The sequence below is a fragment of the Halichoeres trimaculatus genome, unplaced genomic scaffold (genome assembly GCF_033239565.1).
Source record: "Halichoeres trimaculatus isolate MK-OKI-2021-1 unplaced genomic scaffold, fHalTri1.1 fHalTri1_scaffold_10, whole genome shotgun sequence".
In the NCBI taxonomy this organism is placed as follows: Eukaryota; Metazoa; Chordata; class Actinopteri; order Labriformes; family Labridae; genus Halichoeres; species Halichoeres trimaculatus.
Window position 1 is genome coordinate 33,485,776 of NW_027437187.1, and position 16,349 is coordinate 33,502,124.

Here is a 16,349-nt window from a genome sequence, read left to right on the forward strand (position 1 = left end):
GATTACAACTCTATTTTCTTATTTCCAGGACAACATGACCTCGTTTCAGTTATTTTCTTTACATCTTTATCAATTTTACTGGTTAGGTCAGAATCTAATGAGAACAGCTGAAAATGAATCTCTTTCACAGAAAAACAGAGGAAATAAATGATGTATAGAAGCATTTTCTCTCTGATGCCTGATTATTTACTTCCTTATAGTTAATGTCAAACTTGTGTTGTAAAACAAATAGAAACAAAAACATACAAAAGTCGTGGCTGTTTACTCAGACCAGGCTTTAAACTCCTCCTCTCAGAGCTACACACAGAGGAGGAACAACACTGAAGGAGGGGAAAGTTTAACTTCCTGAAATGAAAGTGAAAGTTATTCAGAGTCACAGCAGAGCTGGAGTTGATTCTGTTCGAGGACAAATTCACTTGAAGCTTTGATTGATAATCTCAGGTGAGTACACTCACTAACAGACTAACATACACTTACTAACTTTTCATCAACTAGTTTTAACCAAATGTGGGTAAAGTGAGCAGAAGCAGCTTAAAAAGATTCAACAAAATTCATACACAGTGTGTCGTTTCCTGTTAACATGGTTGTGTTACAAGGAGGCCAAAACACACACTGACGGGGCTGTCATTATGTCATAGGCCCTTTGTCCAGTGTTGTGGTAGTTTCACAGAAAAGTAAATTTCTCATGCCGTGGCCACACCGGACGCGAACTCACGAATTTAAACGTGCGTCACGCCTGCCGCGTGAACACGCGAGTCTGGACGCTAGACTATTTCGACAAGCTGATGAGCTCACGCGCGTGACTGTGCAGTAGTGATGGGCAACTCGATTCTTTTTACTGAATCGAGTTTAAATGAGTCACTCACCAAAGTGAGTTGGGTTTTTGAGTCACTCGAGTCAGTTACCCAGAAAGTGCATAGAAATCTATATTTCAGGGATATTCATACCAGCGAAATGACTGACAAGGACAATTAATACACTCCAATGTGAAAAAAAGAGTGAAAGATCAACATATATTAAAGATTTTTCTTTCTTACTCACAAATAAAATAACATTAAATTAGATAAATTTAACTGAGAAAAATTACAAAGTTCAAACGGTGCAACATTAGAAAAAATAACTATGTACAACAAATCTGTATGTGCTTCGAGTCATTCTGTGAGTCAGTTAGTGCGACCCGTATGTGCTAAGAGTCGAGTCGTTCGAGCTGGCGAGTGACTCGTATGTGCTTTGAGTCATACTGTGTAGAGGTAGACCGATATATCGGCCGGCCGATATATCGGGCCGATGTTCTGACATTTGTCTCTATCGGCCATCGGCCGTATTTTCTTTTAAAAGCCGATTTTTGATCCGTTGTATAAAACGACGCAATTTTTGATCAGGCACAAAAAAGATGAGCACCTCAAACTTGTGGAACCACTTGGATACATTACATACTTTTGTTCAAATTATATTAATAAGTTTAAATTTCTTTTTTGACATTTTAAGAAGAGAGTGAATGTTTACTACTGCTTGTTACATTGTGTGTTTACTCAGACAAAATATTTCATTGTTTTGAAAGCTGAATAAATGTTCAGAGGACTGGACACGACTTGTTGTAATAGATTTCTTTTAGTTGCTCAGAAATTGCTGCGTTTCACAAAAATGTGATAAATATATATTTATTTAACAATCGGCCTGAATATCAAATTGGAAAAATCGGCTGCCCAAATTTGGAAAGCATCGGCATCGGCAACGGCCCCCAAAAAACCCATATCGTTCGACCTCTAATACTGTGAGTGAGTTAGTGATCTGTATGTACTGTGGGTGACTGAATGACCCGTATACACTGTGAGTTGAGCGATTCTACGTTCCAGCCATTCTCCCGTGATGTGAGTGAGGGGCTGGGCTACCCTGAGCTTTGTACTGAGTCAGTAAATGAGTCATTTGGGGCGAAGAATCATGATTCTCGAGTCAGTAAAGTGATTCTCAGTCAAGGTAAAAAATACCTTTTTTGTCTTTAAAAAGAACACTAAAAGAATTAAGGCTCCATAAAATAATTAGCAATAAGGATTTTGAATTAATTAAAGATTTGAGGAAAAAAAAAGCCATAATGTCTTAAGAAAAAAACTGTTGTGTTACCAGTATTAAGTCATAATGTGTGGAGATTACCGTCGTAGTTTTATGAGAATAAAGTCGTAATGCTTAAGAACACAGTTTTAGATCAGGGGTAGACAACCTAGGGCACAGGGGCACAGCTGGCACGTGAGGCTTTTTATGTTGGCACGCAGAGAATAATTACAGTGATGCAAAATGAATAATAACAAAATTAATATATTGTATTCTAATTCACACTTCCTCCATAAAAATTTCAACAAACAGTCAAAAAATGAATTTTAATCATGACATTACAAAGGTGAAAAAGTGATTCGGAAGTGCGTCACTGCAAATCTCAAAGGAGTTTAGTCTGCTAGCTCACAATCACATCCACTGAGTGGTGTTATCATGGCAGGTTGTTTTATGGACAAAGTTATAATAGTAGAAAAATTAAATCATGATTGTGAGAAATGTCCAATTTTTGACTGTCTTGCTATACTGGTGCTGTTAATTTTCTGTTTTTTTTTCTCCTTGCTTTTAAAAGTTATAGATAATAAATCTGAAATATTTTGTTATATTTCAACCCTGGAGAGCAGATTCAAACAAACAAACCAACTAACTGTATTATTTATTTCTTGTCAATCTTTGACTTTGACCCTCAGGTTGTAGAAATGTCTGCTGCCAGCTGTCTGCTGACTGAGGATCAGTTCCTCTGCTCCATCTGTCTGGATGTGTTCACTGATCCTGTCACCATACCATGTGGACACAACTTCTGTAAATCCTGCATCACTGAACACCTGGAAACCAGTACCATGAGTCAGTGTCCAAACTGCAAAGAAGTTTTCAACAGAAGACCTGGACTGAAGGTCAACACTTTCATCTCTGAGATGGCCGCTCAGTTCAGACAGTCAGCTCAACAGGAAGCCAGCAGCAGCAGCTCAGAGCAACAAGTTTCCAAACCAGGAGAAGTTCCCTGTGACGTCTGCACTGGAACCAAACTGAAGGCCCTGAAGTCCTGCCTGGTGTGTCTGGCCTCCTACTGTCACACTCACCTGGAGCCTCACCTGACAACTTCTGGACTGAAGAGACATCAGCTGATCGACCCTGTGAAGAACCTGGAGAGCAGGATTTGTGAGAAACACGACAAACTGCTGGAGCTGTTCTGTAAGAACGACCAGATGTGTGTCTGCATGCTGTGCAGTGTGACAGACCACAGGACTCATGATGTTGTTCCTCTGAAAGAAGAATATGAAGGAAAGAAGGCTGAGCTGGGGAAGACAGAGGCTGACATTCAGCAGATGATCCAGAAGAGACGACTGAAGATTGAAGAGATCAAACAGTCAGTGGAGCTCAGTGATAAGAACGCAGACAGAGAGATGGCAGAAGGTGTTCAGGTCTTCAGCGCTCTGAAAGAACGTGTTGAGAGAAGCCAGGCCCAGCTCATCCACACGCTCAAAGAGAAGCAGAGAGAGACGCAGAAACAGGCTGAAGGCTTTATCAAAGAGCTGCAACAGGAAATCTCTGAGCTGGAGAAGAGAAGCTCTGAGGTGGAGCAGCTCTCACGCTCTGAAGACCACCTCCACCTCCTCCAAAACTTCACCTCTCTGAACACTGCTCCACCCACCAAGGACTGGACTGGAGTCAGAGTTCATCCACCTTCATATGAGGGGACTGTGGTGAGAGCTGTGAAGCAGCTGGAGGAGACGCTCAGGGAACAGATGAAGAAGCTGTTTGAAGCTGATCTGAAGAGAGTCCAGCAGTATGAGGTGGATGTGACTCTTGATCCTGTTACAGCAAATCCCTATCTCACCCTGTCTGATGATGGAAAACAAGTTTATGACAGTGATGTAAAGAAGAATCTCCCAGACAATCCAGAGAGATTTAGTGTTTATAGTGATGTCTTAGCAAAGCAGAGTTTCTCTTCAGGCAGATTTTACTACAAGGTTCAGGTTAAAGGGAAGACTGACTGGGATTTAGGAGTGGCCAAAGAGTCCATCAACAGGAAGGGAAAAATCACACTGTCTCCTCAGAACGGTCTCTGGACGATAGTTTTGAGGAATAAAAATGACTATCAAGCATGTGCTAGCCCCACAGTCATTCTCTGTCTGCAGTCTGGTCTTGAGAAGGTGGGGGTGTTTGTGGATTATGAGGAGGGTCTGGTCTCTTTTAATGACGTTGATGATGCAGCTCTGATCTACTCCTTCACTGGCTGCTCCTTCACTGAGAAACTCTACCCTTACTTTAGTCCATCTCCAAATGATGGTGGTAAAAACTCAGCTCCTCTGATCATCTCTCCTGTCAATCACACTGAGTAGAACCTAAAGTTGATTTTCTACATGAAGATTTCAAATATCACTTTATGTGATCAATGTAAACTATTGATGATGTTTGGATAAACATGGCTCATTTCTTTCATGTATCATTATCTTTAAATGTCTTATTTCCTGTTTCTGTATTGATCAGTTCTCATCACTTTTTCACTTTTCTTCAAGATTTTAAATCAGCTGAAAACATTGAGTCATAAATATCCATTTATCTTGAATGTCTGATCATTTTTAAACATTGAGATTCTCTGATCAAACCAGCACAAGTCTCTGAAGATCTGGTACAAGACAAAAACATGTGTTCTCTTCATTTCTTTAGACAAAAAAAAACATATATGTTTTGATTTATTTGTTTATTTTGCAGTTTTTGTGTTTTAACAGTTACGAAGTGATTGATTCTACCTGATGGACAAAGATTTTTCAAAACTCTGAGCAGAAAATACAAGAGAAGGTGAAATGGAGCATCTGAGTGAAAAGTGGAATTTCATTTTGTTATTATAGGAAGAACATTTAAAGAGTTTATTGATGCTGTTTGAGGATAAACCATAAAGTTGGAGTCCAAAGCACTGATTTATCTATATTTCAAATATGCAAGGCCAAAAGGTTCATGTTTGTGCTTTAATCAAGACTTCTCTGAGATCAATGAAATTACTCTTTTTCTTCATGCATAGACAAAAAATAATTAGTGTTGTACTGTTCTGTGACTTTTTGCCCAACAATCTTTAAACTTTTTAAATTCTAAATATTGCAAAATCAGCCCGTCAAAAAAAAAAAAAAAAAAAGACTTAATTAAGCACGATCAAACATTCTTTCAGGAAGCTTGGAAGAAATTGGGATGAGTAAAAGTGAAAAATTATTTTTAAAATCAATAAAACTTTTTTGAAAGTTGATAGTTGAGTTTTAGAGGTAAACAAATAATCCATGGGATATAAGGTCTTTCAAATAATTGTGTATTTCTAAGGAGGTAAAACATGCAGATATTACATGAATGGTGAGGTCGCCCTCTTGTGGAGGTTTTAGAAACTGCAGTTTGGTGAAGAATCAGAGCAGTTTACACTGTTTAGAATTTTACAGGTTATTAATAATATAAAATTTTTAATGTGTGCTTTTGAAAGTTACCCTGGCTAAAAAAAAAAAAAAAATAGAAACCTGAAGTTGTGAAACCAAAACAAGGCCTTCATATGGTTTTTGAAAATCCCAGAGTACCCTGCATGTTACCCACTGATAAAGATGAATTTTATTTTTCTCCAGGAATTTGATCATTTTGAGCTGTGTCACAAAAATAAAGATGGTTAAAAACAACTGGTAAGCAACAAAAAAAAAAAAGATGCAGTGATCTCGTTTGTTGTGTACAGAAGTCCAAAGTAGCCATTCATCCAGAAGTTATATCCACACTTTTATCACTTATCTGTTTTTTTCCCAATTGATGTCAACTTATCCTTTACATAATCCCTGACCTGAATAAACACAAATAAGAAAGAGAGGAGGAGCAACACTAAAGCAGAGGGAACTTAAACGTCCTGAAGTGAAAGTAAAAATCATTTTGAGTCACAGCAGAGCCGGGGTTCAGACGACTTCTCTCTGACAACAAATTCAGCAGAAGCTTTTACTGATAAACTCTGGTGAGTACACGAGCTAACAAACCAACATACTCTCACAAACTTTTCACCAGCATAATTTGTTACATTGAACAACCAAATGGAAGTATGAGTAAACAAAAGTAGCTTCTTAAAAACTGTATAAAACTCAATAACAGTTTGGTTGATCGACAGCGTCTTCACACACTCATTCTATCTTATTTCTGTGACTTTAAAGAGTCAAAATGCTCCAAAATCCAGTGATTGATTTTCTCTTTGGCAAACTTATTGGATAAAGAAGTGAACTTAGTTTATGATCGCGTAGAATAAACCACAAAAACAGGTTCAGCTACATGGTGATGACAAGCTGTGTGCCAACACTCTTTGGAATCTCAGGTTGTTAACACACCTGTATGTATCATCATCTTTAAATGTCTTATTTCCTGTTTCTATATTGATCAGTTCTCGTCACTTTTTTTCACTTTCCTTCAAGATTTTGAATCAGCTGAAAACACTGAGTCCTAAAAATCCATTTATCTTGAATGTCTGATCATTTTTAAACATTGAGATTCTCTGATCAAACCAGCACGGCAAGTCTCTGAAGATCTGGTACAAGACAAAAACATGTGTTCTCTTCATTTTCTTCAGACAAAAAAAAAAACATGTATGTTTTGATTTATTTGTTTATTTTGAAGTTTTTGTGTTTTGCTAGTTATAGTGATTGATTCTACCTGATGTACAAATATTTTCAAAACTCTGAGCAGAAAATAAAAGAGAAGGTGAAATGGAGCATCTGAATGAAAAGTGGAATTTCATTTTAAATTAATTTTAAATTCAATTTTAAATTTACAAAGCCAAAGGTTCCTGTTTATGCTTTAATTTCTCCAGGATCAATGAAGTTACTCTTTTTTCTCATGCAGAAAAAAGATAAATAATATTGTACTGTTCTGTGACTTTTTATCCAACAATCTTAAAACTTTCTAAATATTCCAAAATCAGTCTGTCAGAAAAAAAGACTTAATTCAGCACGATCAAACATTCTTTCATAAGCTTGGAGGAAATTGGGACGTGCAAAAATGAAATGAAAACTCTTGTTAAAATCCATAAATTTTGTTGAAAGTTGATGGTTGAGATTTAGACACTAGCTCAAAGAAAGCTGACAGAAGTGTTATCTAATGTCTTATGATGTCAAATAATCCATGGGATATAAAGTTTTTTAATTATTGAGCAGGTTGCATTGTGTAGTATTTAGAAGGAGGTAAAACATGCAGATAATACACCAATGCTTAGATCACCCTCTTGTGGAGGTTTTAGAAACTGCAGTTTGGTCAAGAATCAGAGCAGTTTACACTGTTTAGAGTTTTACAGGTAAAGATGGTTTAAAAAAAACTGGTAAGCAACAAAACAAGATGCAGGGATCTCTTTTGATGTGTACAGGTGTCTGAAGCAACCATTCATCTGAACATTACATCAACATTATTATCAAATTTCTGTTTTTTTCCTCGATCTCAACTCACTCAACACATAATCCCTGACCCAGCACAAATAAGAAAGAGAGGAGGAGCAACACTAAAGCAGAGGGAACTTTAACGTCCTGAAGTGAAAGTAAAAATCATTCTGAGCCACAGCAGAGCCGGGGTTCAGACGACTTCTCTCTGAAGACAAATTCAGCAGAAGCTTTTACTGATAAACTCTGGTGAGTACACGAGCTAACAAACCATCATACTCTCACAAACTTTTCATTAACATTATTTTAACACTGAACAACCAAATGGAAGTATGAGTAAACAATATTGTTTCTTAAAACTGGATGAAACTCAACAACAGTTTGGTCGATCGACAGCGTCTTCAAACACTGATTCTGTCTTATTTCTGTGACTTTAAAGAGTCAAAATGCTCCAAAATCCAGTGATTGAGTTTCTTTTTGGACAAACTTATTGGATACAGAAGTGAACTTAGTTTATGATCGCGTAGAATAAACCACAAAAACAGGTTCAGCTACATGGTGATGACAAGCTGTGTGCCAACACTCTTTGGAATCTCAGGTTGTTAACACACCTTCACTATGACAGAGGATTTAGGCATTTAAAAAAAGAAGTAATGGAGGCAGGCCAACAAAACGTTTTTGGAGACGTGACTTTTTAAAAAAATAAATAAATAAGTCAGACTTTAAAGTAAAAATTCATTCGAAGAAGTCAAAAAATTATTATTGTTACCTCAAAAATGTTTTTCAGTTGCCTTAATTCTGGCAAATACTTATTTTGCACACTCATAAAAAAGGTGAGGTCTGTCAGATCTTTTTTCTTTATGAAGTTTGTACATTTTTCCCCATCAACAACCTTTAACATTTAACACAATATAAATTTAGTTTAACATAACCAAAATTTTCAGCCTTTTCCAGGATAAACATAAAATAAATTGTTTGACAGTTTTCCTTCAGCAAAAACAAAATAAAACAACTGACAAAATCAAATGTTCCTTATTCCTTTGGTTTTGACTCAGTCTATAGTGTTCTGAGTTACCCAACCATTTCTCTGCTGATTGTTCACGCAAAGATCTGCTGCTGATGACAGGCGGTGCAAGGGATGAGATGGGAAGAAATGATGATAGTCCAGAAACGGGGATGCAGATGTGAACCAATGGGATGAATGAAGATGAAGACCAGGGCAGAGAACAGCAGGAACTTGAACCTTGAAAGTTTCCTCACCAAAACAAAAAAACAGCCTGCACAAAACATGCCGAAAGTCACTTAAATTGTAGGGGTGTAAATCATCAGTTTCATGACGATACGATATTGATTCTTTGGACAACGATATGATATTTGCCGATATCACAAAGTCTGTCACGAAACGATACGACACAAAACGATATGATACGATACGATTCAGGGGCCTTCGATCAATTTAAGACGATATTATGTCCTCACTGAACACAATTTGCAACATTTCACTTGAGGCAAGAAAGAAATACAAAACAATTTTGATAGTTTTATTACTGAAATGTGGAACGATGTGCTGACCTTTGAGTATGATAGTTTGTAGAAGATTATAGCCATCTAGGTCCAGAACCATCCAGGTCCAGAACCACAGCACTTAGACTCCTCAAACCAGGACTGATTTATTCATTGGAGCTTGATTTTATGCATGCTGAGGCTCTGATGAATAAATCAGTCCAGGTCTGAGGAGTCTAAGTGCTGTGATTCTGGACCTGGACCTGGTCTATTGTGGTCTGGATGAGCCAAAAATCAGTGGAATGTCCCTTTTTTGCATTTTCACAAATAGAATAAAGGTTTCACAAATCAGAGAATGTGATTTTATGAATGCTTATGCTCCAGTGATTAATTCAGTCCAGGCATGAAGTCTTTTTATTATGTGGTTTTATATTAGGACCTGTCCTTACACAGTGTTGATCAGAAAAAGACACAAAAATACACAGGAAAACGACTGAATAGCACCATCTTCAGGCAAATTGACATTGTTAAGGTGGACCGGAAAATTCTTATCGGATGCCAGCTTATTGGACGCCAACTTCAGCCTCGTGGTTGGCCAGAAACGGACATGCGTGTCCGGTCGGGATTTCAAAATAAAGGCGTACATTAAAGATCACGATGTTGATCGATGTTTCGACTTTCCAGAGATGTGATTGGATCATTGCTTAACCAATCGATTTATCGATCTATATTGATGGATCATTACGCCCCTACTAAAGTGTCCTTTTTTATTATTTACATGTTATTTTTTTCTTTACAAAAATAATCCTCATATTAATTTTACAATATTTCAGAACAATTCACAATCATATTTAAACACAACAACATCTCTTTCTTGTTTACCACATCTATTTTAACAGTTAAGCTCAATTTTAACACATTTACAACAACAAAATCATGTTATCTTTACTCAACATCATGGAATTAGCTTATCAAAGTGTTAGCATTGCTACGCTCTTTTCACTTGGTAAAAAAAAAATGCCTAGCTGGTTATTAACTGCCTTTTCCCTAAATAAATCTTTATTTTAGCTCTTCCTGACTGGTTTTTGTTTAAACACGCTCAAGCTAAAACTCGACGATGAAGCTACACATTGCTAATGCTACCAGCTTGCTAAGTTAGCTCACTTACCTCACTTACTTTCTCTAACGTCTTTTCTTAATCAACAGTCTTCTTTCTGACATCAACCGTTTATCACTTTTTTTGTAATCTCGATAAGGGATGGGTACCTTTCACATTTGAAACGATACGGTACCGATGCCTGGTACCTGGCAATCGGTACCGGTACTCAACGGTACCAATTTTTGGTACTTTTTGTTTTGTTGTGGTAAAAAATATCAATTTGTTTAATTTCTTTTTTTTTTTTTTTTTTCAACTCAACATATTTATTCGTCAATATGTAATCTTGCAATGTTGTGTTCATGTCCAGCATGGAAAATCTCCTTCTCTTTTACTACCCCAGAGTCACAAGGATGCATTTAGGTACCTAAACATAGTATCTTTTGATTTTTCAAAATCGGTACCCGGTACTTTATACAGAATTCGGTCGGTACCTATAAAAATATCTAACTGGGTACCCATCCCTAATCTCGATGTCTTCTAGAAAAGTCTCTGGTCGGAAAATCCAGTACATACTTTCTCATCACGCTCCTGAGATCGAGTGAAATTTAACAGACGCACTCTCCATCTTGCTTTTAGATTACGCCACCAGGGGGTGCTGTGCCCACAACATAAACAATGAGTCTATTCTAAAACAGACTTTTTTTTTCAACTGAACTGGCTCTTAAAACTGTTTTATCTTAGACAAAAAACACATGAACCATGAATTTCAATATCTGAACTCTTAAACTGCTCTTTTTTTTATCATTTTTAAAATGAATTTTATGACTTTTAGTGCTTTCTATCTGTATTTATAGAAAGAAAATGTCATTTTAACAGATTTCTAAGGTCTGACTTGAACTCACAGGCTACATTAGCATGAGGTGTTGTTCTCTCCATTCAATGCACAGACAGATCCTTTGAGTCAGGTCAGAGAGTCGCAGAAAAGGAACACTTGATTTGTTTTTCAGTCATCCTGTTTCGGTGAATTCAGTTGAGGAATGACGGTAATGTGCAACAAGTAACTTGTCATTTTTTATCAAATGATCCTCAGGTTGTAGAAATGTCTGCTGCCAGCTGTCTGCTGACTGAGGATCAGTTCCTCTGCTCCATCTGTCTGGATGTGTTCACTGATCCTGTCAGTACACCATGTGGACACAACTTCTGTAGAAAATGCATCGCCACACACTGGGAAACCAGTACCCTGTGCCAGTGTCCAAACTGCAATAAGGTTTTCAATATTAAACCTGATCTATTAGTGAACACTTTCATCTCTGAGATGGCCACAAGGTACAGACAGTCAGCTCAACAGGAAGCCAGCAGCAGCAGCTCAGAGCAACAAGTTTCCAAACCAGGAGAAGTTCCCTGTGACGTCTGCACTGGAACCAAACTGAAGGCCCTGAAGTCCTGCCTGGTGTGTCTGGTTTCTTACTGTCACACTCACCTGGAGCCTCACCTGACAACCACAGGACTGAAGAGACATCAGCTGATGGACCCTGTGGAGAACCTGGAGAGCAGGATGTGTGAGAAACACGACAAAATGCTGGAGCTGTTCTGTAAGAACGACCAGATGTGTGTCTGCGTGCTGTGCAGTGTGACAGACCACAGGACTCATGATGTTGTTCCTCTGAAAGAAGAATATGAAGGAAAGAAGGCCGAGCTGGGGAAGACAGAGGCTGACATTCAGCACATGATCCAGAAGAGACGACTGAAGATTGAAGAGATCAAACAGTCAGTGGAGCTCAGTGATAAGAACGCAGACAGAGAGATGGCAGAAGGTGTTCAGGTCTTCAGCACTCTGAAAGAACGTGTTGAGAGAAGCCAGGCCGAGCTCATCCACACGCTCAAAGAGAAGCAGAGAGAGATGCAGAAACAGGCTGAAGGCTTCATCAAAGAGCTGCAACAGGAAATCTCTGAGCTGGAGAAGAGAAGCTCTGAGGTGGAGCAGCTCTCATGCTCTGAAGACCACCTCCACCTCCTCCAAAACTTCACCTCTCTGAACGCTGCTCCACCCACCAAGGACTGGACTGGAGTCAGAGTTCATCCACCTTCATATGAGGGGACTGTGGTGAGAGCTGTGAAGCAGCTGGAGGAGACGCTCAGAGAACAGATGAAGAATCTGATCTCAAAGGTGGAGCTGAGGAGACTCCAGCAGTATGAGGTAGATGTGACTCTTGATCCTGATACAGCAAATCCCCGTCTCATCCTGTCTGATGATGGGAAACAAGTTCATTGTGGTGATGTGAAAAAGAATCTCCCAGACAATCCAGAGAGATTTGATTATTGTTGTTGTGTCCTGGCAAAGCAGAGTTTCTCTTCGGGCAGATTTTACTACGAGGTTCAGGTCAAAGGGAAGACTGAGTGGGATTTAGGAGTGGCCAAAGAGTCGATCAACAGGAAGGGTCAAATCACAGCCTCTCCTCAGAATGGTTACTGGACCATATGGTTAAGGAATGAAAATGATTACCAAGCGTATGCTGACCCCTCAGTCCGTCTCTGTCTGCAGTCTGGTCCTGAGAAGGTGGGGGTGTTGGTGGATTATGAGGAGGGTCTGGTCTCTTTTTATGACGTTGATGCTGCAGCTCTGATCTACTCCTTCACTGGCTGCTCCTTCACTGAGAAACTCTATCCTTACTTTAGCCCCTGTAACAACAAAAGTGGTAAAAACTCAGCTCCTCTGATTATCTCTCCTGTCAATCACACTGAGTAGAACCTAAAGTTGATTTTCTACATGAAGATTTCAAATATCACTTTATGTGATCAATGTAAACTATTGATGATGTTAACATGAACATGGCTCATTTCTTTCATGTATCATTATCTTTAAATGTCTTATTTCCTGTTTCTGTAGTGATCAGTTCTCATCACTTTTTCACTTTCCTTCAAGATTTTGAATCAGCTGAAAATATTGAGTCATAAAAATCCATTTATCTTGAATGTCTGATCATTTTTAAACATTGAGATTCTCTGATCAAACCAGCACAAGTCTCTGAAGATCTGGTACAAGACAAAAACATGTGTTCTCTTCATTTTCTTCAGACAAAAAAACATGTATATTTTGATTTATTTGTTTATTTTACAGCTCTTGTGATTTGCTAGTTATGGAGTGATTGATTCTACCTGTTGTTCAAAGATTTTTTTAAACTCTGAGCAGAAAATAAAAGAGAAGTTGAAATAGAGCATCTGAATGAAAAGTGGAATTTCATTTTGTCATTATAAGAACATTTAAAGAGTTTATTGACAATGTTTGAGGATAAACCATTAATAAGGACTCCAAAGCACTAATTTATCTATATTTAAAATACACAAAGCCAAAAAGTTCTTGTTTGTGCTTTAATTAAGATTTCTCTGAGATCAATGAAGTTACTCTTTTTCTCCATGCATAGACAAAAAAAAAAAAAAAAAAAGTGTTGTACTGTTCTGTGACTTTTTGCCAAACGATCTTAAACTTTTTTTATTTTGAATATTGCAAAATAAGCCTCTCAGAAAAAAAAGACTTAAGCACGATCAAACATTCTTTCAGGAAGTTTGGAGGAAATTGGGACGTGCAAAAATGAAATGAAAATTCTTCCTAAAATCCATAAAACTTTGTTGAAAGTTGACAGTTGAGATTAGATATTAGCTCAAAGAAAGCTGACTGAAGTGTTATCTTGTATCTTGTGATGTCAAATAATCCATGGTTTATAAAGTCTTTCAAATTGTTGAGCAGGTTGCATTGTGTAGTTTTTGTCAGGAGGTAAAACATGCAGATAATACACCAATGCTTAGGTCGCCCTCTTGTGGATGTTTAAGAAACTGCAGTTTGGTGAAGAATCAGGGCAGTTTACAATGTTCAGAGTTTTACAGGTTATGAATAATATTATAGTTTTAATGTGTGCTTTTGAAAGTTACCCTGACTAAAACAAAAAAATAGAAATCTGAAGCTGTGAAACCAAAACAAGGCCTTCATATGGTTTTTGAAAATCCCAGAGTGGCCTGCATGTTACCCACTGATAAAGATGAACTTTATTTTTCTCCCTTAATTTGATCATTGGGAGCTCCTTCACATAAAGTAAAGATGGTTTTTAAAAAAACTGGTTAGCAAAAAAAAAAAAAAAAAAAAAGATGCAGGGATCTCTTTTGATGTGTACAGGTGTCTGAAGCAACCGTTCATCTGAACATTGCATCAACATTGTAATCAAAGTTCTGTTTTTTTCCCTTGATCTCAACTCACTCTTTACATAATCCCTGACCTGAAAAAGCACAAATGAGAAAGAGAGGAGGAGCAACACTAAAGCAGAGGGAACTTAAACGTCCTGAAGTGAAAGTAAAAATCATTCTGAGTCACAGCAGAGCCGGGGTTCAGACGACTTTTCTCTGAAGACAAATTCAGCAGAAGCTTTTACTGATAAACTCTGGTGAGTACTCGAGCGAACAAACCATCATACTCTCACAAACTTTTCATCAACATTATTTTAACATTGAACAACAAAATAGAAGTATGAGAAAACATAAGTAGCTTCTTAAAAACTGTATAAAACTCAATAACAGTTTGGTTGATGGACAGCGTCTACACACACTGATTCTGTCTTATTTCTGTGACTTTAAAGAGTCAAAATGCTCCAAAATCCAGTGATTGATTTTCTCTTTGGACAAACTTATTGGATAAAGAAGTGAACTTAGTTTATGATCGTGTAGAATAAACCACAAAAACAGGTTCAGCTACATGGTGATGACAAGCTGTGAGCCAACACTCTTTGGAATCTCAGGTTGTTAACACACCTGTATGTATCATCATCTTTAATTGCTTATTTCCTGTTTCTATATTGATCAGTTCTCGTCACTTTTTTTCACTTTCCTTCAAGATTTTGAATCAGCTGAAAACACTGAGTCCTAAAAATCTATTTATCTTGAATGTCTGATCATTTTTAAACATTGAGATTCTCTGATCAAACCAGCACGGCAAGTCTCTAAAGATCTGGTACAAGACAAAAACATGTGTTCTCTTCATTTTCTTCAGACAAAAAAAAAAACATGTATGTTTTGATTTATTTGTTTATTTTGAAGTTTTTGTGTTTTGCTAGTTATAGTGATTGATTCTACCTGATGTACAAATATTTTCAAAACTCTGAGCAGAAAATAAAAGAGAAGGTGAAATGGAGCATCTGAATGAAAAGTGGAATTTCATTTTAAATTAATTTTAAATTCAATTTTAAATTTACAAAGCCAAAGGTTCCTGTTTATGCTTTAATTTCTCCAGGATCAATGAAGTTACTCTTTTTTCTCATGCAGAAAAAAATAAATAGTATTGTACTGTTCTGTGACTTTTTATCCAACAATCTTAAAACTTTCTAAATATTCCAAAATCAGTCTGTCAGAAAAAAAGACTTAATTCAGCACGATCAAACAGTCTTTCATGAAGCTTGGAGGATATTGGGACGTGCAAAAATGAAATGAAAACTCATGTTAAAATCCATAAATTTTGTTGAAAGTTGATGGTTGAGATTTAGACACTAGCTCAAAGAAAGCTGACAGAAGTGTTATCTAATGTCTTATGATGTCAAATAATCCATGGGATATAAAGTTTTTTAATTATTGAGCAGGTTGCATTGTGTAGTATTTAGAAGGAGGTAAAACATGCAGATAATACACCAATGCTTAGATCACCCTCTTGTGGAGGTTTTAGAAACTGCAGTTTGGTCAAGAATCAGAGCAGTTTACACTGTTTAGAGTTTTACAGGTAAAGATGGTTTAAAAAAAACTGGTAAGCAACAAAAAAATATGCAGGGATCTCTTTTGATGTGTACAGGTGTCTGAAGCAACCATTCATCTGAACATTACATCAACATTATTATCAAATTTCTGTTTTTTTCCTCGATCTCAACTCACTCAACACATAATCCCTGACCCGAATAAGCACAAATAAGAAAGAGAGGAGGAGCAACACTAAAGCAGAGGGAACTTAAACGTCCTGAAGTGAAAGTAAAAATCATTCTGAGTCACAGCAGAGCCGGGGTTCAGACGACTTCTCTCTGAAGACAAATTCAGCAGAAGCTTTTACTGATAAACTCTGGTGAGTACTCGAGTTAACAAACCAACATACTCTCACAAACTTTTCATCAACATTATTTTAACACTGAACAACCAAATGGAAGTAAAAGTAAACAATATTGTTTCTTAAAACTGGATGAAACTCAACAACAGTTTGGTTGATGGACAGCGTCTACACACACTGATTCTGTCTTATTTCTGTGACTTTAAAGAGTCAAAATGCTCCAAAATCCAGTGATTGATTTTCTCTTTGGACA

General features: G+C 37.3%; 2 protein-coding genes across 2 annotated transcripts; both read left to right on the forward strand.

The window, feature by feature from the left end:
• The first annotated feature begins 376 nt into the window (after positions 1-376).
• On the forward strand, positions 377-4,391 carry LOC141796888 (E3 ubiquitin-protein ligase TRIM21-like). Its single transcript, XM_074678193.1, has 2 exons — positions 377-441; positions 2,739-4,391. Exon 2 carries the CDS (start codon positions 2,748-2,750, stop codon positions 4,389-4,391), a length of 1,644 nt encoding a protein of 547 aa, XP_074534294.1. The 5' UTR covers positions 377-441; positions 2,739-2,747.
• Positions 389-12,772, forward strand: LOC141796887 (E3 ubiquitin-protein ligase TRIM21-like). The gene is made up of 2 exons (XM_074678192.1): positions 389-441; positions 11,117-12,772. Exon 2 carries the CDS (start codon positions 11,126-11,128, stop codon positions 12,770-12,772), a length of 1,647 nt encoding a protein of 548 aa, XP_074534293.1. The 5' UTR covers positions 389-441; positions 11,117-11,125.
• Positions 12,773-16,349: the final 3,577 nt, after the last annotated feature.

Bases quoted from the DNA above. Each gene is read 5' to 3' on its own strand.
- LOC141796888 (XM_074678193.1), top strand. From the start codon at position 2,748: ATGTCTGCTGCCAGCTGTCTGCTGACTGAGGATCAGTTCCTCTGCTCC.
- LOC141796887 (XM_074678192.1), top strand. From the start codon at position 11,126: ATGTCTGCTGCCAGCTGTCTGCTGACTGAGGATCAGTTCCTCTGCTCC.